A 23,408-nucleotide genomic window follows, 5' to 3' on the forward strand; every position below is an offset into this window, starting at 1 on the left:
TGTAGGCTGTAGAGAAAGATGTTTACACTGAGCTATTTACCAGCACACTCTGGGCCTGATTCAGAGCCGGACGCTCTGACCAGAGCGCTCGCTCTGAATCAGGGCCGTCCTACCAAAACTTGGAGCGGCCTCTTGGACCACCCACAGCTTATGCGAGCATCCATGATGACCATCGCGACCATCGGGCTTGCGACGAGACCCTGCGGTAGGGTCTCGGTGACCGCAAGCCCTGGACTGATTTTGGCTCTATCAGAGCCAAAATCACTCCCACTGACATCACTAGTGATGTCAGTGGGGCCGGACCCAGACGGTAGGCGTTCCCATGGGAACGCCTCCGTCTGGCAGCCACGCCCCCGGCACGCCCACCAAATCAACATCGACAGCACGCCCCCTTTGGTGCGAGACCTGGAGTGACGGCTTCCCCGTCGTTCCCCGGGTCTCGCGCATACGCACGACGGAGCTCCCTCTGTCATGCGCATGTGCACTAGGGCACCATCGACCCGCTTGCGAGCGCTCAGCGCTCGCGAGCGGATCTGAATCAGGCCCTCTGGTCCTTATTCAGACGTGCTCGCAAGAAGCGAGCGCTTGTTCTGAATGAGGGCGGCCGCTTCTATTTTTTAGTGCGGCCTCCTGGTCACTAGCTAAGCTGTGGGTTACCACCCACAGCTTAGCGACCGACCAGGTTGATGGTCGCAATGGTCAAGACCATTGCGACCATCGGGGCTTGCGACGAGACACTAAGGTTGGGTCTTGGCAGCCGCAAGCCCCAGGGAGCTTCCTGCTCTGATCGAACAGGAAGCTCCCCACTGACATCACTGCTGATGTCAGTGCGGCCGCCCACAAAACGGCAAGCGTTCCGTCAGGAACGCCTCCATTTGTGTAGCCACCCCCCCGCCCCGCCTACAAAACGGTGAGAGCTGTCGATCAACATCGACAGCCGTCCCTTTTGTAGTGAGCTCCGGAGCGAGAGAGTTTCTCTCTCGCTTCTGGGCTTGCGCACGCGCAGTGCGGCCGCTGCGCGTGAGCAGGTCCTTAACACTGACCCGATTGCGAGCGCTCAGCGCTTGCGACCGGGTCTGAATGATACCCTCTGACTTTTGTATTTTCAAAGTGATTGATAAACTAATTGTTTGATGAAAAAAGACACAGACACAGGATTAAGTGAATTAAAAGCTACACACTTTAAATCAGTGGTTCTCAACCTCGATCCTCAAGTTTTCCCAACAGGTCATGTTTTGAGGATTTCTGACTGTGGAAGCAGGTGGGATAATTACTGACCCAATAGATTAACTCACCTGTGCATGATTAAAGAAATGCTGGTACTTAAGGACTGGCGTTGGGAACCCCTGCATTAAATATTTTATTATTGTATTCACACCTGTGTAAGCAGCATCTCAGCACACATATTCCGCAGCACTTTACAGAGAATATTTGTCAATGTTATGCATTGTTTAATAACTGTTTATGAAACGCTGACTGTTGTCTATTGTTCCGACAAACCCTTTGTGAGATTTGTTACTGCACTCCATATTCAGAGTGAGACGTAAACACGACTTATGGCTCTTTTTGTCCACGCTGTGTGGACTTGAAGACGTGAAGTGCGACCAAAGTGGCTGGTGAAATATCTCAACCCTGGTGTATAACTGGCCATACATCACTCCAGCCATCCAACTGACCAACTGTCCAACTTGTCTGTCCAACTAAAACGGTGCCCCATACACCTAATCAACTATTCATCAGGCCAGCCAACTTTTTTATCACACCAGCCAACTTCTGATGTCACAGAAGTAGGGGGACAGGTTCTGCCTACTTCTGTGTGATTTTAATAAAAAAAAATTTAAGATAATTTTTCTTCCACGTCTATTTATTATTTTAAATAGTTGGATTACTTCTGGATAGTGAGACCACGCAAATATGAAGGATTAAAGTAACGCATGTGCAGTGTATGCCAAGGACCCAAACCTGGCAGTGTTGTGATAGTTTATGCTATCACACTCGGGGGCGTTTTAAGAGAGGAGGGGACCCATGTGCAGACTCTGGGCCTGATTCAGACCCGCTCGCGAGCGCTAAGCTCCGTTGTGCGCATGCGCGAGACCCGGATAGCGACGGGCAAACCGTTGCTCCGGGTCTCGTACCAAAGGGGGCGTGCTGTCGATGTTGAGTGACAGCACGCCCCCTTTGGTGGGCGGGCCAGGGGCGTGGCTGCCCAGACGGAGGCGTTCCCATGGGTGCTCAGTGATTATAACCACCAGTGGCCACAAGTGGTTGAGGTTACAAGCAGACAGACTGCACATTCTCATGCTGTTTATCCAACAGCAGGACTCCATATCAGCTGCATTGCAATTTGCTTTTATTTAACGGCTGAGGACTGGCAATAGAAGCGGCAGCATACATCCCTATAAAGCCGCTATTCACGGACTGCCATTACACCCGGCTAATATATCCAGCGACAGCACTTAGCTCCGTACACAGCACCGAAGCTCCGGAGCAGGAGCAGGGCGCACACTGGAGATAGCCTGCAGCTTGCACGGCGATTCAACACAGACCAATGTACAAGCTTGGACAACTACTGCTATCACTACCATATCAATCCACTGAAGACTGTATTATTATCTAACACTTGAGCATATACCTTGTCATTGGAACTTTGTCTATCTAAAGGTGCCCATCCACTAGCCGATTACACTGTACGATTGCACGATTACGACATCGGAATCGTAAAATCACTCAATAATCGTGCACAAATCGTGCATCCAAATGTCGTAAAACAACCAGCGATGCACGCTCCCGCTGGTCGTTTCCGACATCAATTATCGGCCGAACATGCAGGCCAATCTGCCGATAATGACAGATTGGCCATATTCGGGGATGATTGATGTGCCTACACTGAACGATCAATCGTTCAGTGTACGCACTGCACCCCCTAGGGGAACGATGGTATGATTACGATGTCGCAATCGTACCGTCTTTCCCTGATCTACTAGTGGATGGGCACCTTAATAAACATGACTTTTTCTGCATAGGATTTATCTAAACCAGCTAACACAGAGCAACATTGGTGCAAACAAAGTTACCACTGTATGTGTTAAACAATTTGTGTCACATATTGTGCTTAATATGCATTTTATGAAGAGTTTATTATAGTATATGTGATTTTAGTTTATTTTTATGAGATTGTGGCAATAAATATGTGATTGATTAAATAGCAATTAGTTTTTGGGTTGGAATTATAGGATTGCGCAGCCAGTTTTCTAACACAAATAAAGAACGCTTCGTATGCACTTGGGGAAGCCTGCACTTATGGTTTTAAGTGTCTTCAAAGTATAAATATTTGCTTACACTTTGCTAAGTATTACAGATACCATAATCTGTAATGCATTTGCATTGAGTATAGCGATTTGTGAATGCACGTTATAACCAAATCTCCATTCGTACTCCGGTCGCATCAAACCCACCTACTGTGCATGTAGGGGAGGGAGCCGCAGCTAAGGAGTAGAAGCCTCAGATACAAACTTGTACATGCAGCCAACTCTAAATAAGCTGCAAAGATGTGATTTCTTCTTTTGCGAACACAAGTTGCAATTCTGTTTATATGTAACTCTGAATAATGCCTTGTGCGCTTACTAACCAATTCACCTATTCTCTATTTTAGTCTTATTTCCTCATGTCAGCACCCATAGGAGCCATTGTTTTGTTTACTGTGTATGTCCTTGAGATTGATTTGTTTTAAACCTCTGTTTGCAGCTTTCTTGCAAAGATCCAGACCATGATGCATCACAGAGGTACGCAGTTTGCCTTTAACCTTTATCCGGGGCCGGAAGTTGGGTACTATGAGTGCGGCCGCGATCTCTTTACATTTGTCACAGTGGCATCTTCCCATATCATGCGCACCCTACAAAGGCCAAAAAAGAGTCGACCATCTAAAAGGAAAGTTAATCACCGACGCTTCCTGCAAAACCAGATTTGTAGGTAAATGAGAACTGTGTATTGTTGCAGTATTACTTCCTCTAACGATAACAATTTGTTTGAGACAATTTTACTTGTTGTGTTTTTGAGTTAGGTAATTCATTTGTATGTGACACTATTTAAGTATGTTCAATAGAAAATGAGGATGAGAGTCATTAGGGCTCTATTTGCTGCTTCCCGGTGTGTTGCAGGTGAAAATGTAAAACAACACCAGCATGTTGGGCTGTACACTGACTGCGGGTGCCATTTTACATTTTCATCTGCAACCCGCCAGTAGCAGTGGCTTACAAAAGCTGCTTCCATGTAAAAAAAAAAGCCCTTTCTCTTGTGCTGGGGAGTGAGTGTGACAGGGACATAATTGTATTTATCTTATTTTATTTACCGATTTTTATACTAAGAGCCTGATGCTGAGTCATACGTAATGCAAACACGATTAAAGAAGCTGACTCATCTGGACAATCCCATGAGTCCACTAGGTAGCGAACTTGTTTTAAGGGAGACTTTGGGGTCTATGTACTAAGCAGTGATAAGAGACAGAGTGAAAAGTGATAAGTCTGTGATAAGGTGCCAGCCAATCAGCTCCCAACTGTCATCTCACAGGCTGTGTTTGAAAAATGACAGTTGGGAGCTGATTGGCTGGCACCTTATCACAGACTTATCACTTTTCACTCTGTCTCTTATCACTGCTTAGTAAATAGACCCCCTTGTCTTTTAGAGGGAACATTGAGGGTAACATGTCAAAGAGTACTTTACAGTAATCAATTATATGTTGGGGGAATAGAAAATGAGAGGTCCATGGCTCCCATGTCTTAGTAAAACTTTTGGAAGAATTCTTAAGAATACTGCTCATATATTCCATAGAATGAATATGCCAGATTTTGGCTACGGTCTCACCCATAGACGGAACATCTATCTTATTCCAAGTGGCCGCTAAAAGACACGTGGCTGCCATAACTATATGTTGAAAGTTTATATTGATGGTGAGTGGCTTCAGAGACACACAGTGGTAGTATGAAGTATTTAGGAGTGAGAGGAACGTGTACATCCAATATGAAGTGAACCAAAGTGTTGATCTCAATCCAAAAGGGAACTAGTTTCAGGCAATTCCACCATATATGTAAAAACATTCAAATATACAATCCACTTCTCCAGCGTAAATCTGAGATGTCGGGGTGCATTTTGTTTAGTCTAAAAGGGACATAATACCGTCTATAAAACTATTTGTAAGTGTTTTGACTGCACTTATTAATAATTTCAAGTAGCTTTACACATTTTGAAATATGTTTTCGATTAAATAACTTCAGTCACCATAATTTGTATTATTTTATATTCTCCTACCACTAAAATCTTTGTAGTGGTAAATTCAAAACTCAGATCTCATGGGTTGACACAAGGAAATTCAGATGAGCTTAAAGAGAATGGCAGTATCACCCAGCACCGTAATAGGGCGGGTGCCGACACCTACACCCATGACATCACGCTTAGGGGGCGGAACCGCCCCCGCTGGGAAGTAGAGCATTAAAAACCCCACCTGTCCTGTTTCTATACCTGTCTCCTGATTTGTGGGAACTATTCAGCAGATCAGGACTCTTGTTTCGATCCCAGGAGCTCATTCAGACCTGCTCGCTAAGATGCATACTCTCGCTGCTGCCGATGGTATGCAGTATGAATGCATTGTGTGCATGCATATGCATCGCAGTGCATATGCGCATACCTTAGCGAAAGTTCACAATGCATTCGCTCGCTGTTAATAGACAGCCCAGCAGAGTGAGTGACAGGGAAAGCCGTTTGTAGGTGGTAACAGGGGCTGGCCATTCTAAATTAAAAACGGGGGAGTGGAGGTGCAAACACAGGCGTGCCTGAGCATCTCAATGGTGTTTTAGAGGTGTGCATAATTATAAGTCAGCGTCATTGTACACGTCACCTGGCTTGTTTTTACACTGAAGTGCTTGCAGTGCTTGCGGCAGGGTATGGTCAACCTCAAGCGCTGCAATAGCATCCGATGTTACCCGATGTACCGATGGTTGCATACATGGACATGACGTGCACAAGTGGGCGTCTTATAACAGGCTGGTGGGTGTCTGCATACACTATGTGATCGCTCGCTAAGAAATATTGGGCGTGCTAATGCATTGCTGTGCAGGAGCACTGCCTACACAATTTGCATACACATCGTGCGAGCGATCGCATCGCTCGAGCGGCTCTGAATCAGGCCCCCAGAACACTTGCATAATTAATAATATACTGTACATGAGAATGTTTTCTTTGACTATTTGAATTATTGCAAATGATTTACTGTGCTGACGCTTTTTGCTTAATACATCAACAGGAAATACTCTGTTATAGAAGCTGCCACACAGCAACTCGCTAATTCAATTTTCTCACAGGAAGCTGTTGTAGAAAAAAATTTTTTGGCAAATAAAAATAAGAATTCCTCAGTAATTCAATATAGGAGCAACCCAACAAATGATATAAGGAAAGAAAGATTATCTCCCTTACACAATGTAACCAACCTGTCTTCCGATCGATCTCTGCTCCCAGAGGTGTGCTGTGAGGATAGTACCTTCCTGGGCGTGGCAGAAGCATATCTGGTTCCAGAAGGTATCTCTAAGATAAGCATGGACACTCTGGCTTGTTTCTCAGATGAGGTCGGCACAGCTGAAAGTCTATTTGATGACATCATAAATGAAGATGATATATTTGCCTATCCTTATGGCTTACATCACCCAATAGCTCACTATATACACCAAGATTCAGAGAAGGAGCATGAGTTGGGAAGACATTTACAGACTGGATTATTTTTTGGTGACAACAACATTTACACCTGGTTTCCAGGGAGTATTGATAGGACTGTCCATCAGTTACCTGTCCTTCACATGACACCTGAGGCAGCTGAGAACACAGATAAGAGTACACAGAGGTTCCTGCTGAACAATTCCCTCAGTGATGCACAGTTTGGGTCTCAGGAATTTATTATACCAGATAGCTGGGAAATATATTCTGACGACAATAACATTAAGCCGGCATTGTTTGAAAACAGCCACATGCACAAACAAAACGATTACCAATGCGGTCAAGTTATTGTTTCAAATGATACAGTTGTTTCATCTCTTCAAGGAATGTGCAGGCAAAACTCTACCCCTGAAGACTATATTACAGGCAAAGAGTCAGAATTGCAATCAGAATATATCTATGGGAGTGAAGATGTGGACTATAGTGTATTGCGTTCTTGTGCAATGGAGCAAAATCCCATAAACTTGTATCGGACACTTTGCTTAAATCATTAGGAAAATGTAATAATTTCTATGTAGCTCTTGGTAAGAGACTGTATTACAGTTATTTCATTACAGTGTTGAGATTTGCCATGTTTATGACAAATTATAAAGAACATAATGGGCCTCATGTATAGTTAGGAGCAAAGCAAAAAAAAAGGAGCAAATTTGCACCTTGGAAAAATGTTGTTGCACTGCAGAAGGGCAAATGTAATCTGAGCAGAGGGCCTGATTCAGTCTCGTACCAAAGGGGGCGTGCTGTCGATGTTGAGTGACGCACGCCCCCTTTGGTGTGTGTGCCGGGGGTGTGGCTGCCCAGACGGAGGCGTTCCCATGGGAACGCCTACAGTCTGGGGCCGGCCCCACTGACATCACAAGTGATGTCAGTGGGAGAGCTTTCGGCTCTGTTTGAGCCGAAAGCACTCTAGGGCTTGCAGCAACGAGACCCTACCACAAGGGTCTCGTCACAAGCCCGATGGTCGTGATGGTCTTGACCGCTCTAAAAATCAAGAAGGACGGCCCTGATTCAGAGCGAGCGCTCTGTCAGAGCATCCAGCTCTGAATCAGGGCCAGAGTTGGGAAGGGGAGTGTCCCAGCTAGTTCTTAACTTCATTGCCCAGTGTCTGCGTGCTATATGCAAAATCAGCCTGCATGGGAAGAGACTAGAGATATGTGCAGACCCCCCTGTTTTGGTTTTGGTTCTAAATCATTGTTGTGTTTTGATTTTGGCAAAACCACCCTCAAGTGTTATGGTTCGGTATCAGTATTTGGTTTTCTTCAAACCTGATAAAAACAGCTAAAATCATGTAAATGTTTTTGTTCCTATAGTTTTATTAACATAAATAACATTAATTTCCAGTCCACTTCGACCACCGCACAGCACCTGAAATCACGAGGAAGGGACTTACATTCCATCCAAAATTCTCAAGATCCAGTTTTTAGATCCGAGTTCTGAACTTACGAGAAAACTCGAGTCAGGACTCGGTTCTACTATCAACACCAAAGTGATCTGAGCTGTGACACCGTTCGAATCAGAACCCCAAAGTTTGGGTGTGTCCAGTTTTCAGAAAAACCAAACCGCTCTAAAACCCCCCCCCCATAAATGCATTTGCACCCCTTACAGTGTAACATGGTTTGTCCATGAGTGAATCTGCTCTTTTTTTGCTCAATTATTTGCTTTGATACTAACTGTACATGAGGCCCAATCCTTTTAAAAACATAAAATTATGAACTATGAACATATAAGATAATGAATCAAGATTAAAAATGATATTTACAATTCTGCTGCAGAGTTGATTTGACGTTCTACGAAAGAAAAATATCTAAGTTTAAAGTTCAGGCCCTATCATATAAAATATATAGGTGTTTAATTACAAAGCGTCGCTTTGTAAAACCCAAAACTTCTGATTGTGTTTATGTAAAATTTTTAAAAGGTCAATGCTTGTACTAGCCATGTCTTGCTAGCAAAAATCATTGCCCTTTTAAATATCAGGTATAAACATAATCAGAAGTAATCCCTGTAGTGTTTTTCTATACTGCTAGCTAATGAACAGTTATGCTAGTCTTGTGCATTATGAAAACTGTGTCCATGAAAATGGAATAAAGAAATTTTGCTAATTTGTTGCATTCAATTTTTTTGTTATAATAAACATTAGCACTGTAAAATAGGAGCGGCCAATGAAATTTAAATCTTATACAAATAAATTTACAATACAAAAATGGTACATTTAATACATTTAGGGTCTGATACAGAGGTGGACGGCAATGTGTTAGCCCACCAGCCCTGGGGCTAATCTACCAATGTGTACACAAAGACGCCCCTTTGATTGGACATCAGCCGCATCATTGGACTATCAAGCAACCATATGGTTTGCTGAGAATGTCCGCTGGTACATTGCCGCAGGTGCCACTGGAACTGCATCTCGCCATTAGCCACTCCCCCCAGTAACCGCCCTGTGATGCCTATGGAAATTGCATTGCATTGGATCTACAGTACATGCAGCAACAATATGCGTCCCCCAGCGGTAACCATCGGGAATCATACACTGTGTGTTTCGGATGCATGCGCAAAATTAAAACATTGGGCTCTTGCATCTGATATTTTAATTCAGTCAACCTATAAATCAGGCCCATAGTTTGAATTTTAAAAAAATACGGAAAAATTAGAAAATAATTAACATTTATTAGAGACAACCGATTGACAGAAGCTAAACAACATGATGATTGAGGACAGTCATCATAAATGAATTACAGTGCCTATTAGCAGTAGTGTCACAGCCTTGGTCTAACAAAAATGAGTGTGCACACTCCACAAAAAGTAAGAAAAATAATAAAATCACAACGTTAGCTACATCCAGCTTTGCATTTGCAAAGTTCTACTAAGAGAATATAATTTGACCCTTACTAAACTTATTATTTCACTGATTTATAAACAATCATCATCGTTTTATAATGTTAATCTAGCATAGTTTAACCTTGGTGGGGAGGGGGGGGATTACTTCAACAAGAACAGCACTTACCTAAAGCGAAGGTTGAATTGAGTTTTGAGTGACAACAAAAAGAGGACATCACTAGTTACTATTATAACTATTGAGAGGAAGTTATGTTTATAAATATCTGAATCAGGTAGTCACTCTTTATCATTATTTGTTACATAAAATATTATATTTGAAAGCTTTTGAAAGTCTTGCACAATATTACTAATTATTGAAAAAGATAGTACAACAGACATACGAGTATAAAACAACAGTAAGCAAAGCTTGCTTAGCCAATTGTAATTTCAATCATCAATGATGTCACAGGCTCAGTCACACTAGTTAACTCTATGTTAGCAGTGTACCAAACACTTTGGGGCATATTCAATAAGCCGCAAAAAGTTGGCAGCTTTTTGCATGCCGAACTTTTCGCCGTCAACGCTGGGGTTACTAGCAGAAAAGTTTTGCACGAGTCACCACTTATCGCCCTATTCAATTCCAAAGGACGCGAAAACGGGATCTGGCGAAACTCAAACAGGCGAAAAGTGCTGTCAGTTTTGGGGAAATCAGCCTGACAACCCCCAAAAGATGCACTAACATTAGGTATTACTATAGATGCCCTGCTGAAGGTATTTGGGGTACTTAAATGCTCTCATTAGCTGGTATTTAGCGTCTTTGCATAAGTGGTGAAGAATGGCATTAAGCAATATTTTTTCATCAAAATAACTAGTCCCAGCAAATTTGGGGTACATAAAAATGGGTGCTAGCATATTTTGAAGTTGCTAATGTGAAGTTTTAAAAAATGTAAAAAATCAACCTTCCGCCAAGCACCTGCAATCCCAAAAACACCTTCCCCATACTTGGGGACCCCCCTGGAGTCTATTTCTCTAGTTTTTTAAGTTTGTCCCCCAACTTTGGTCTTTTTGACGCCTTTTTCAAAGTAATTATTTGGGGTGTTCTTAAAGTTTTTTTAAACTTTTTTCGACACAGTTTACCTTTGGGGGACTGTCCCAAGGCTGCAGGGGAGTTCCCGCAAATTTGCACCCCTAAACCCCAAAACTGCAGTTTTTTTCGACTGCTTTCAAAGACGAATCTTTTCCGCAGATTCCAATGCATTGACTTTCCGCACCGGCGAAAAGTCTTTGGAATTGAATATGGAGATAAGTTTTTGCCTGGTAAAATGACGTCACCGGCGAAAACTTTTCACCGCAAACGGCTTATCGCGGCTAATTGAATATGCCCCAAAGAGAATGGACCCTGAAATAATCAGATCAAGTGTTAGCAGAATCAATAACCAGCTAGGGATTCTAAATAATTCTCAGGACATGCCACCACATCGCTGTGAACCCAGTGAAGGTTATGTACAATTTCAGGTTTGATTTTCAATATATTGAATCAATATGTAGCACTAGCTTGCTTGTTCTAAATATCCAACAAGAACAGTAACCCTGACCCTATTAGGATAAAATAAGCACTGTCTTCACCTGGTTATTGAAATTTGCCACATGTAAAAGCAACTTTATATTGCCATTTATCTATCAAATGTGTGCACTTGGTCTATGTGATGTATTTTTAATTTTACAGAGCTCTCCTATCTTAAAAAATGGGGCATGGCCTCGCAACCCAAACCCCCATTTCAGTCTCGGAGATGTGGACTGCCCCGGGGACTAGTCTGTGAGCAGTGCCAGCACCCTCACTGTGTCTGGAGCAGAGTGCACGTAATACTACAGTGCAGCACCCGCCTCCTGTCACTAAGGAGGAGTAGGCACTTTGGTGTTACCCCTCGGCAGGTGACACCTGGCTGTGGCCCATGCGCCCCTTGTGACGCCACTGATTTTAAGGGGTATATACAATTAGCCGCAGGGTTTACCCCGCGACTAATTGTTGCGCTGGTGGTGAGTCAATTAAGGGGGGCTCCACGAGCGGGTGTCCACGAGACCCCGCGCGCGAGTCCCCCGTTGTCTTGCTTTACCTCGCACCTCATGTAGGTGCGAGGTAACAGCTGCACGAAGCCGCCCTTGTCGACCTCGCGCGCGTCAGAAAAACACACTGTTTCCGCACTTCTCGCGGAAACAGTGTGTTCCCGCGAGCGAGGGCACATTTACCGGCGCAGGGAAAAAGCTATTTTATTGAATAGCTTAACCCCGCGCCGCGGGACTTTCGAGCCCCAATTACTCGCGGGAGAAGTCCCGCGGGTAATTGTATATACCCCTTAATATATGACTTTAAGCAAGTAAAGATTTGCCAATTGACAAATGCAAAAATCGGTTAGTAACTGACTGCTCTTTCAGTAAGTAGGATTGTAATAGTAAAATGTATACTGTGTAGCCTATTAAGAACACCAAAGTTTGCTAAAAAAAACAGACTAAAAAATGAGAGATGTGTTGGTAGTGTATGTACATATTTGGCGCTAGCCGTAAAAGAAAGTAGATGGAAAGAACTTCCCTTAAATCATCAGTATGGAGTTATCAATCTTGTCTTTCCAGAAACATGAAATAAAAATTATTTAAATACATCATAGTATAGTAGTGTTCATTCTAGCATCCTGTACCTGTCACATCCCATGCAGTTCTTCTTTTCTGTCTGGGGTGTGGGTGTCTGCTCTGGTGCTTCTAGCACACTCTGGTCTGTATCTCAGCAGTTTGTTGCATCAGCTGAGTGTGCTAGGCAGCAAAGAGGAATTGCACGGGTTGTGACAGGTGCAGGGTGCTAGAATGAACACTAGTATAGTCTGTTTTAAACTATGTCCTAAGGCATATAGATAATGGGAAAAGGAAATGTAGACTGCTAAAATTACCTCTGAAGGCTAAACAACAGTAGTGGGAGAAACAGCAAGGTAAGCTTGAAGGAATGGAGACCCTTTGCTTATATAGATAATTACCTCTGAAGGTCGAATAACGCTGACATTAAAAGAAATAGTAGGGATCTCAATATATGTAATATAATAGGTAAATAAAGTAACAAAGTAACAATAAAATAAAAAAACAAGATAGGATATGATAAAAAAAGAGCACATAGATAACCACAACAAAATCAGGGTAGTCATCCCACCAGATAAAGGCAGAGAATGGGCAGTTGTATAAAGAGAACTCTGGAATTCCACTGGGCCTCTGGAACTCATACAATCTTTGTTAAGAATGGTCCTGCAATCCTCCATGTGGCCAATGCGTTTCGAGACTATGGGTGTCTCTTCCTGAAAGCATGGAGGTAAGTGGAAAACTGAGCTCCTATTTATGTGACTTACTTAATCACTTCTGGTCTATCGAGTGGCCAGAAAGCGGAAGTAGCAGTGATGCAGAGATAAATGTCAGAATCTGTAAATTCAGATACTTTTTTACATATAAAGACAAAGCCATTGGAATGTTTAAAAGGCTTATAAAGGGCCCTGGTGATCTGTAGGTTGAATCGGGTGCAGACTTGCCCACCTGGCATATTGCGGGAGGATCTGTACCGCTAAGAGGAAGACTGCCATATCCTAATGCACCATATTCATATGTTTCCTAACCTCTCTATTTTCAGCTCTGGAAAACTGATGCTCAGACAGGTGTTTACTTATCCCTTGTTTACTTGAGAAAAGATGCATCTTGCTTATAACTAGCCCAAGAGGCTTAAGTTCTAGCAGCTTACACATCTTGGAAGGTGAGTGCACATGGGAGAAAACAGACATAATCAGCTCAGAACGGGGAGCGAAACATAGAGCACAAAGCCACAAAACAAAAGTAGTCAGTGCTCCAGGCCTTGAAGATGTGGACCTGTGTCCTGCACAACGTGATAGCCAAACCTAATGTAAATATGCCAGCAGACACCTCTGTTATGTGTGTGCAGGAGGGGGAGGGGGATTTTCATTGCACTTAGGGGTATATTAACTAAAGTGTGGGTTTTTATTAAAGGAGATGTTGCCCATAGCAACCAATCAGGTTCTAGCTATTACCTTCTAGAAGGTGCTAGATAAATGTTAAGTAGTGGTTGCTATGAGCAACATCTCCACTTCTAAACACCCACATTTTAGTAACTATACCCTATATTGTTTTTTTTCAGGCAGTGTTCTGGTCTCATTTTGGACATGACACATCTACAAATTTGAAATACACAGTTATTGATGAGCCCAATCTGAAGGCAACAACATAATTACTATATAATTATAAATGACTGTGCCTAATCCTGGCTCCCTGGTTATATTCAAATTGTGGCTAGTGTGTCCAGAAGTGAAAGTGTCACACACTACTAATGAAGAAGTCACTTATCAAAAGCACCTTTTCCCCTTCTATCCGGATCACCAGATTGGCGAGAGTTGGTAGTGAAACAGGACAAGCAGCAGATACATTTTATGTAATAGGCAAATTATGGCATTTTTGCGCTGTCTCCTTCTCCTTTGCAATACATTCTGGGCATTAGGACCTAGAGCCGACCGGAGGTGCGAACTCCGACTTGATGCTGCAGTGCACATGCGTGACCCGGAGCTCGCCACTATGTAGAGTGTTACAGTACTGCACATACGTGCAGGGGCAGAACTATGGGAGACAATGGAGGCGCCTGCCGCCGGGCACCAGCACTGAAGGTGCACCTTCTCCATTGGCCACAATATATTCACCCCACTTAGGGCTGTAAATATGTACCCGGAGTGTACCGACATGGCCGCACCATACATGGAACCTCTTCCCAGCACCTGAGAAGCCACCATACACTAGTGGAGAGCTCCATGTCAGACCATCAGCTGCTGCCTCCGTCTATCTATAACCTGTCTCCGCTCATTGGTGTTGCTGCCCCTCAGCAGCTTCTTATGCCAGTGTGACACAAACAGCACCCCCCCTCACCTACAACTCCCCATCCCACTCCCCGAAAAAGGGTGGTGTTGGGGGAGGTATGCAGTCGGGAAACCGGCTGCCTTAATACCGACAGCCGGCTTCCCGGCTGCTTTATCCTGGCGTGGGATAAATGACCGGCGTCTATATCTAGACGCTTGTCATTTACCCGACGCCGGGAGACCGGCGCCCGGCATCCCTTGGAAAAGACAGCCGCGGGGAGTGGGAAGGTTAGGTTTAGGGCACCCGGGGGGGGGCTTAGGGTTAGGGACCCCCCGGGAGGGTTAGGCTAGGGGAAGGGGGGGTTAGGGTTAGGCACTTAGAGGGGGGATTAGGGTTAGCCACTTGGGGAGGAGGTTAGGGTTTTCGCACCCCTAAGGAGGGTTAGGGGGTTAGTTTAGGTTAGTTTATACTTACCTTATGGACGATCGGGATTTCCAGCGCTGTCGGGCTTCCACTGCCGGGCTCTGCTGATCTGTCGGGCTGCCGCTGCCGGGAATCGAACTGCCAGCCATGGGGCAGCCGTGATTCCATACCGGTTCCTTTGGGGAATATCCTGCAAATTGTAATAGAAACAAATTCACATATTCTATATTAGTGTTAGTTTGTGCGTGTAGATAGATAGATAGATATTACATAGATAGATAGATAGGTATGAGATAGATAGATAGACAGATAGATATGAGATAGATAGATAGATAGATATGAGATAGATAGATAGATAGATAGATAGATAGATAGGTAGATAGATATGAGATAGAGATTAGATAGATAGATAGATAGATATGAGATAGATAGATAGATATGAGATAGAGACTAGATAGATAAATAGATAGATAGATAGATAGATAGATAGATAGATATGAGATAGATAGATAGATAGATAGATAGATAGATAGATATGAGATAGATCAGATGTCGAAGTGGGAATTTTGAAGTGGGGGTATGGAATAGTTAAGGTTGTACTTATGTGTCAGAAAAGGGGGCGTGGGCCCTCAAAAGGGGTGTGTTCTTAAGATGCGCCCCTTTTCATCAGTGTAGTGTACCACATTGTAGTACCCCTTATGCACATTATGCCATGCTGTAGTAATGCCCCTTACACATTATGCCACACAGTAATGCCCTAAACACATGATTCCACACAGTAATGCCCTCTACAAATTATGCCATTCAGAATTACCCCCCCCCTTCCCTACAGCCTCTTATCTTCCCCTGTGTCCCTCCAGCATCATCTCACCTCCGCATCATGGGGAAACCAGCGGCGGCCTCAGACCTCCCCCTTATGTGCCAGCAGCAGCAGGTGTGGATTTGGTGATGGGTCAGGCAGACATCCAAGGAGGGACAGTGGCACAGTGCCAATGTCATTTTTAATCTGGCACTGGGCGAGATGCATCAAGGGTAAAAATGCGGTCAAGCCCTGGGACTTAGTTGCGGTGGGTAACGCCATCTTCCTGATGGTGTTACCTTATAGAAGCCTATGGGCTTCTCTCTCCACAGAGTGCAGAGAGTCACAGACCCAAAAGTTCCTCCACCGCAAAGGGCCATTCTTACCAACAGAGCGGTCCTTTACGGGGATCATCATGCATTTACTGGTGGAATGTATCACAACGCGAGTACGATGCGTCATGCATCCCGCCCACTGTCTGCTAACCCCAATTGGAGCTCACAGACCGGCAGCCAATCAGGAACCACCTCCTGTAATGCTACATGTGTAACAAAACCGTCTCTCTTGCATTGTTGATAGTCTGTAAGTGGGCAGTAGATCATTAAGTAGTAAGGTAGGTAGTCGGAAAGTGGGCAGTAGGTAAGTAGACAATTGGTAGGTTAATAGCAGGTTGGTAGTATGTTGGCAGGTCATAGGTAAGTAGAGAGTAGACCGGTAAGTAATTAGGTATGTAGTAGGAAAGTGGGCAGTAGGTATGAAGACAATAGGTAGGTTTGTAGCAGGTAGGTAGTATGTAAGCAAGTGGTAAGTATGCAGAGAGCAGACTGTAGATAAGTAGTAAGGTAGGTAGTAGGTACATTAATGGGTAGTTAGTAAGTACACAGTGTATGTAGGCAGGTGTTAGGTAAGTAAGTAAAGAGTAGGCAGGAGACAAAGTATAAGTTAAATGTATATAGTCGGGCACCAGCTCTCGGGTGGATTGGGATGGAAAACCATTTCTGGAAGCAGCCCTAATTGAGGTGATCTTAGTTGAGGGGACGGGGTCTGTAGAGGGGGGTGAGATCTGGGCCATAACAGGGCACAGTTGCAGCCTGTGCCGGCCTCGCCAACACTAAGTGTGCAACTTCATGACATTGTGCGCATGACATCCTGACGTCGCGCGAAAATGGGCGCAGCAGTCAAAATCCAAGCACCAGAATCCCGACAGTAAGTATTAGGATTAGGGGGCAGGATAGGTTTAGGGCTAGGGGTTAGGAGCTAGGGGGAGGGTTAGGCTGCAGGAGGGGGGGGTTAGGCTGCAGGTGGGAGGGTTAGGGTACTTACCTAGTTGGGTCAGGCTTCTGACTGTCGGGATGCCGCTGTTGGTATTGTGACCGCCGGGTCCGTACCCAACCTAATTGAAAGTGATTGTTGTATTGTGATTGTGAATGTTACGTAAGGGGTCACCAAACCTAAAGTACAAGGCAAATTATATAACAGAACTATCAACAACATTCAGAAACCTTTCACTTCTCAGAACTAAAGATATTTAAAAGAAATGTGAGAATTGGTAAGGAAAGCAAACTCCCAGTCAGTTGTCCCATTGAAGAAGACAAAGCTTAATTCACTAGAGTACAATCGTAGCTGCATTCTCTCACGGATTGCAGTTGCTAAAATATACTAATGCCCTCCAAAGCACAGCCAAGCACAGGGACGCCCACTGCCGGCTTCTCATTAACGTATGCCGACGTACAACTGTGTACACATTGGTACTATCGCCGTACATCGGGCAGTCACCAGACGCAAACACTGCACCTTTCCTGACACGCAGAGAGGTCTCATACTCTGAATGCAAGTGCAAGGGCTAATTTATGCACGCCCATGAAACGGCGTTCAAACATTCAGACACACCTGCATTTTTTGGACCCCCCCCATTAACTCCTTAAATATGCTGACCTGTCACTCACTTTGCAATCACTGTGAATGTGCAATAGTAAACAAATGCTCAAGTTATGGTGTGGAAACGTTTACATAAACATGTTTAAATGTGATTAGCTGTTTGTTTTTTTTCTTTTTGTGTTATTTCTAATGGTTCTGTAAGGCAAGTAATACATGGGCGCTTTCAGTGTTTGCATGTTTTAGCCCCATGACCTCCTGCAATGACACAGTCCTCCACATGCAGGTACAGTCAGTTTTCTTTCTACCTTGTCCTCCTGTCCTGTGAAAAGAGCAGGGAGCCAGGACAGTCAGTGTGGTGAGGGAGGTGGGGACGCAGAGGAGGCACATGCAGTGAGTGTCTCAGTCGAGGAGCAGGAAGAGGAGGGCTGATCCGTGCAGCCCACTGAGCCCGGTGATAGGTAGGCTGGTGACCCTTGGGGAAGGGCCAGCCAGTAATGTTGGACAGGCTGGCCCCAGTTCCCAGAATGTGTGATGCCTGGCCGGCCCCTTACTGCCCTGGCTGCCGCTGTAGCTGACAGCACCTGTCAGCACCTTTCCACGATCAGCGCTGCTCCAGAGCCGGCGGCTCCTCTGCACTAAGTAAACAGCCGGAGCCCCCGAGGGACTGGAGGGTGGGAAGCAGCAGCGGGGAGAGAGATGCTGGTCCTGATCAAGGTGACAGCAGCCGCGGGGCCCGGGGGAGTTAACTTTTGGTGCAGAGTGAGTCCCTACAACTAGAAATCCACGGGACCGAGCCCCTCTGAGGTAAGCTGCTGCTGCTCTACACTTCTCCTCCTGTGATCTGCCAGGGCTTCCAGGTTGGCAAACTCCAAGTGACACGCGGACCTGTCACCCTGGCTGGGAGCCCTGATAGAATGCAGGGAGAGAAGTGCAGAGCAGCAGGACCTGTCCAGACCGCGGAAGGAGAAGTGCAATACGGCAGCAACTTACCTCGGGGGAAGGGGGCTCCTCTCCTCCTGCAGTAGGGACTCGGTCTCCCAAATTTCTAGTTGTGGAGATTCTCTGCTCCAAAAGTTACCTTCCCCTCACACCTCCCACACACACTGGTTTCTCCTCACCCCCCGCCGGATCGGCTCAGCGTCTCCCTAATTGCCACATGGGTTGATCTCAATTCCCCTTAGTGCTGGGAACGTGACTGTGGTAGTTCCGTCCTGTTCGGACGGCAAAGTAGGGCTCAGTGCTTGAAGTGCCGGTATACTATACCGTTGTATACCGGCACACTTCGAGCACTGAGATAGATAGATACATAGATAGATAAATAGATAGATAGGAGATAGATAGATAGATATGAAATAGATAGATATGAGATAGATAGATATTAGATAAATAGATAGATAGATGAATAGATATGAGATAGATAGACAGATAGAGATATGAGATAGATAGATATGAGATAGACAGACAGATAGATCGATAGATATGAGATAGATAGATAGATATTAGACAGATAGATAGATAGATAGATATGAGATAGATATTAGACAGATAGATGGATAGATATGAGATAGATAGATAAATAGACAGACAGATATATATATATAGATAGATAGATATTAGATAGATAGATAAATATATATGAGATAGATAGATAGACAGATATTAGATAGATAGATATGAGATAGATAGATATTAGATAGACAGACAGATAGATAGATAGATAGAGATATGAGATAGATAGATAGACATTAGATAGATAGACAGACAGATAGATAGGTGATAGATAGAAAGATAGATATGAGATTGATAGATAGACAGATAGATATATAGATAGATAGATATATGAGATAGATAGACAGACAAATAGATAGATAGATATGAGATAGATAGATATTAGATAGATAGATAGATATGAGAAAGATAGATAGATATTAGATAGATAAATAGATAGATAGACAGATATGAGATAGATAGATATGAGATAGATGGATGGATAGATAGATATGAGATAGATAGATAGATATTAGATAAATAGATATGAGATAGATAGATAGAGATATGAGATAGATAGATAGACAGACATTAGATAGACAGACAGACAGATAGATAGGAGATAGATAGACAGATAGATAGATAGATATGCACCATATTTATTTTCCCTTTTTTAGGGAGGGGTTACCAAATTATAACTTGCCTCCAGGCGTCTGCATACGTGTAGTACTTAGCTCCTGCTAGAGACCTATATTACCTGCTATGTACCGCTTCCATAGCCTATTACTGTATACCACTGTTAACCCTGTGCATTACCGCTGCACTGCTGTTAACCCTCTGTTACTGCTGTTACCAATCAACTTGAAAACCTGTTTACGGACTCACTGTGTGGACTAACTTCCATTTCAGATTCTGCTGACAACCTATTGAAGCCACAAAGGTCCAACCAATAGGTCATATCATTAGGTTATGGGCCCGGCACCTGAAGTATGCAGAATACAGAAAAGTAATTTATTAGAATGTAAGCTTTCACAAGCAGGGACCAGAATCCTGATGCCTGGAGACAAGTAGTCTAACCCTAACCCTGCCCCTAACCCACCTTCCCGCAGCCTAACCCTCCCCCTAGTGCCTAACCCTAATACTTACCATCGTGATGCTGGCGGTTGGGATCCTGGAGCTGGGATTCCAACTGCTGCCAGGATACCAGCACCGGTATTCTAAGCGCCGGCATTCCACAATTAACAGGAAGTGTCAGCACATGACATGTGTATAGCTCTGCAGGCAGCATATAAATAGAATAAACCTGAAGTGTACATTGTATGGTACCAAACTGAGTGCATGCAGAAACATGAACGAGTACATTGACAAGATGTTGACCATATCGCAGCAACTGACATCTGTAGGAGTCCAGGTCGACAAGGAAGAGATTACAATGGTGATGCTGCAGAATATAATGTCTGAATTTGATTTCTTAGTAATGACTTTGGAATCCTTTAGACTTTGACATTGTGTGAAGTGCGCAAACTAGCTGCCTTGTTAGATACAGTTGAAGAAGTGAGATGAATGCCATGAGTGAAATTAATGAGGGCTAGGTCATTTGTTGTTTTCTGTTGCTGTGTGCTAAAGGCTTTAAAGCACCCTTATGTTTCTTTTAACCCAGACAAGCTGCATAGTGACCCTTATTTGAATACCTATACACTGCACCACTGGCCATTCTACTGAGCAAAATACCCCAGAAGGGCACACGTTATAAAAGAAAAAAGTCTGCTTTAAATGTCACAGACAATCACAGAAAGGATTGCTGGTACATGGACTTGGGAGTCATGAGGAATTTCAGCTGCAATCAAGAATTGTTTACATCATTGAGCATGTTTGACCCTATAACAGTCAGAGGGATTAGAGACAAAATCCTTGGGATAATCAGAGTATGCATTAGAATAAAAGGTGAAACCATAGTCACAGACATCCAGGATGTTCACACGGACTACTGGCACAGTACTACAGCACCTCCAGACCAGATACTGCTAAGTCCAAAGGGGTATATACTTTTACATTGGCATCTGTATGAGGCAACAACCTCTCTTGATATATCCCATAGTGCTGCGGTGCTATAAGAGACGCATGGAGTTACTTTCACTGCAGTGATTGCTGAGCAGCAGGGGGTCTCTGCAAATTGACTCCAATTATTGATGCACAGTGGGCAGATAGCTATGCCCTTGTAATTTTATTGATATTGTTTCCTTTAGTGGATTTTATGAAAGAAATACCTTGAAGTGAAATCTACTACTATTTCTCAACAGCCAGACGCGGCTGTTTTGATATACATATTAGTTGGCACAGGCATAATATGCAGCCACGGAACTTTCCATATTCAATTTGAGCTGTGATTACTCTAAGAACAGAGGCAAAACAAGAGACTTTTTATTTAATTATTTATTATTGATACATTGTTTTATATGTATATTACTATTGCTGTGTTGTAAGTTTTCTAGATCAGCATAAATTTGAAATGAAATAATACATGTTTTACTTATTATTGCATACTTTCTACTATATTTTTTATTTATGGCACAAATTTGACAATAATAATATTTCATTAGATACATCCATAGCACCGTTATTTTCACTTTTAATTTGTATAAATTGGCTAGCAACCATTTTTTTAACTGCAGCAAAGAAGTATCTACTATAGAATTGGAAACTTCATTGTTTTATATAAAATTACATGATCAAATATATTGTTCTTGTTTCCAAGTACCTGTGGCTGTATATCTTTTTCACATTACATGTTAGGCTTGAGGATCTTACAAAACTTGAATACAGGAACTGTCACAATCAATCAGCAGATATATATTGAAGTAATATTTACTAAGTATGCAATGTCAGATGCAAAACCATATAGTACTCCCATTGATAAAGGCACTAAAATCAAAAAAGCCATGTCACCAACAAGAGAGGCAGAGATAGAGGATATAGTGGACTTTGGTGCGATATGCTAAAGTTAGTTTTAATAGGGCAGGATGTATTAAAGTAAAAAATGCTGTAAAACTGCCGAAAATGCAGTTTTACCGCATTTCACATATGTACTAAGCAGCTTCATCCCGATGGGTAACGCGATCTGTAGGTGGCGTTACCCAATAGAAGCATATGTGCTTCTTATTGGGATGCCCCCTTAGAGGGATGCCACAGAGCTGGCATCCTTCTGCACATGCACAGAAGAATGCCAGAGGGACTTCTGGGTGTTAAACCCGGAACTCCCTCTATCCGGGGGTATCGCAAAGGACAGCTCTTATCGGGAGAGCTGTCCTTAGCGATTTAAATCGCATGTCTAAGTACATGCCATGGTAATCAACCACGGTATGTATCCGATAATAGGCGGGATGATCACGGATGCAATGCTTAGTACATCCCGCCCATAATGTCATATATGTTTATTTGACTGGAGACATCCCAGAGCGAAGGTGGTTGTTGGAAAGGAGTAGGCACCTGTGTTTCTCCTTCTCCTTTGCAATACACTCTGGGCAATAGGACCCAGAGCCAGCTGGATGCACGACCTCCGACCTTATGCTGTAGTGCGCATGCGCAGCCCTATGCACGCCACTGTGTACAGTGCCACAGTAACTTAGCTCCTGCTAGAGACCTATACTACCTGCTATATACTGTTGCTATGACCTATTACTGTATACCACTGTTAACCCCGTGCATCACCACTGTATTGTTGTTAACCCTCTGTGTATCCGCTGTTACCATTAAACTTGCAATCTTGGTTAAGCAGTGGCAAACGCAGGATTTCCAGAGGGGGGGTTTCTAAATGCTTAATTTTAGAGCGAGTGTGGTCTGTCAATGAAGGGGGCAGAATTAGTACTTAACCAGCTTTAATAAGCGTCATACAAAGTGTATTGTGTGTATTAATTCCAAGCATATACAGGACCAGTGATCACAGTATGCATCAGTAGGGCCATCCTGCCTGAGCTGAACGTATTTATTTTAGATGTGGACACCATTCCAGAGTATTAGAGCAAGTCTGGGAGCCTGGAGGAGCAGCAGAAGAACTTAGCACTGCCCTGGACATATATGTACATATTGGGCTCTATAGCAGTGAATCTCTAACAGTGCATGTTTTCCAGATCTTCTAGTTGGTGCACAGGTTATTTATTACTGGCTGATACATATTAAAAGATCCACTGGTGGTGCTAATTATTTCATTTGTGATACTGAGAAGAACATGCAGCACTAGTAACAATCTATTATATTATTATTTCTATTGTTGTCATGGTGTGGGCTGGTGAGGGGGGTTTCCAGGCAGACGGAAACCCCCCCTGCGTTTGCCTATGTTAAGGACTCTCTGTGTTGGCTAACTTTC

General features: G+C 43.7%; 1 protein-coding gene across 1 annotated transcript; it reads left to right on the forward strand.

Moving 5' to 3' along the window:
• The first annotated feature begins 3,751 nt into the window (after positions 1-3,751).
• Positions 3,752-7,253, forward strand: CUNH19orf85 (chromosome unknown C19orf85 homolog). The gene is made up of 2 exons (XM_088444514.1): positions 3,752-3,969; positions 6,296-7,253. The coding sequence occupies exons 1-2, from the start codon at positions 3,767-3,769 to the stop codon at positions 7,251-7,253; spliced, it is 1,161 nt and encodes a 386-aa protein (XP_088300640.1). The 5' UTR covers positions 3,752-3,766.
• The last annotated feature ends 16,155 nt before the right edge of the window (positions 7,254-23,408 follow it).

The sequence above is a fragment of the Taudactylus pleione genome, unplaced genomic scaffold, assembly GCF_031769625.1.
Source record: "Taudactylus pleione unplaced genomic scaffold, aTauple2 ptg000366l, whole genome shotgun sequence".
In the NCBI taxonomy this organism is placed as follows: domain Eukaryota; kingdom Metazoa; phylum Chordata; class Amphibia; order Anura; family Myobatrachidae; genus Taudactylus; species Taudactylus pleione.

Coding starts and splice junctions, on each gene's coding strand:
- CUNH19orf85 (XM_088444514.1), top strand. CDS start 3,767: ATGATGCATCACAGAGGTACGCAGTTTGCCTTTAACCTTTATCCGGGG. Junction 3,970..6,295: donor CTGCAAAACCAGATTTGTAG/GTAAATGAGAAC, acceptor ATACATCAACAG/GAAATACTCTGTTATAGAAG.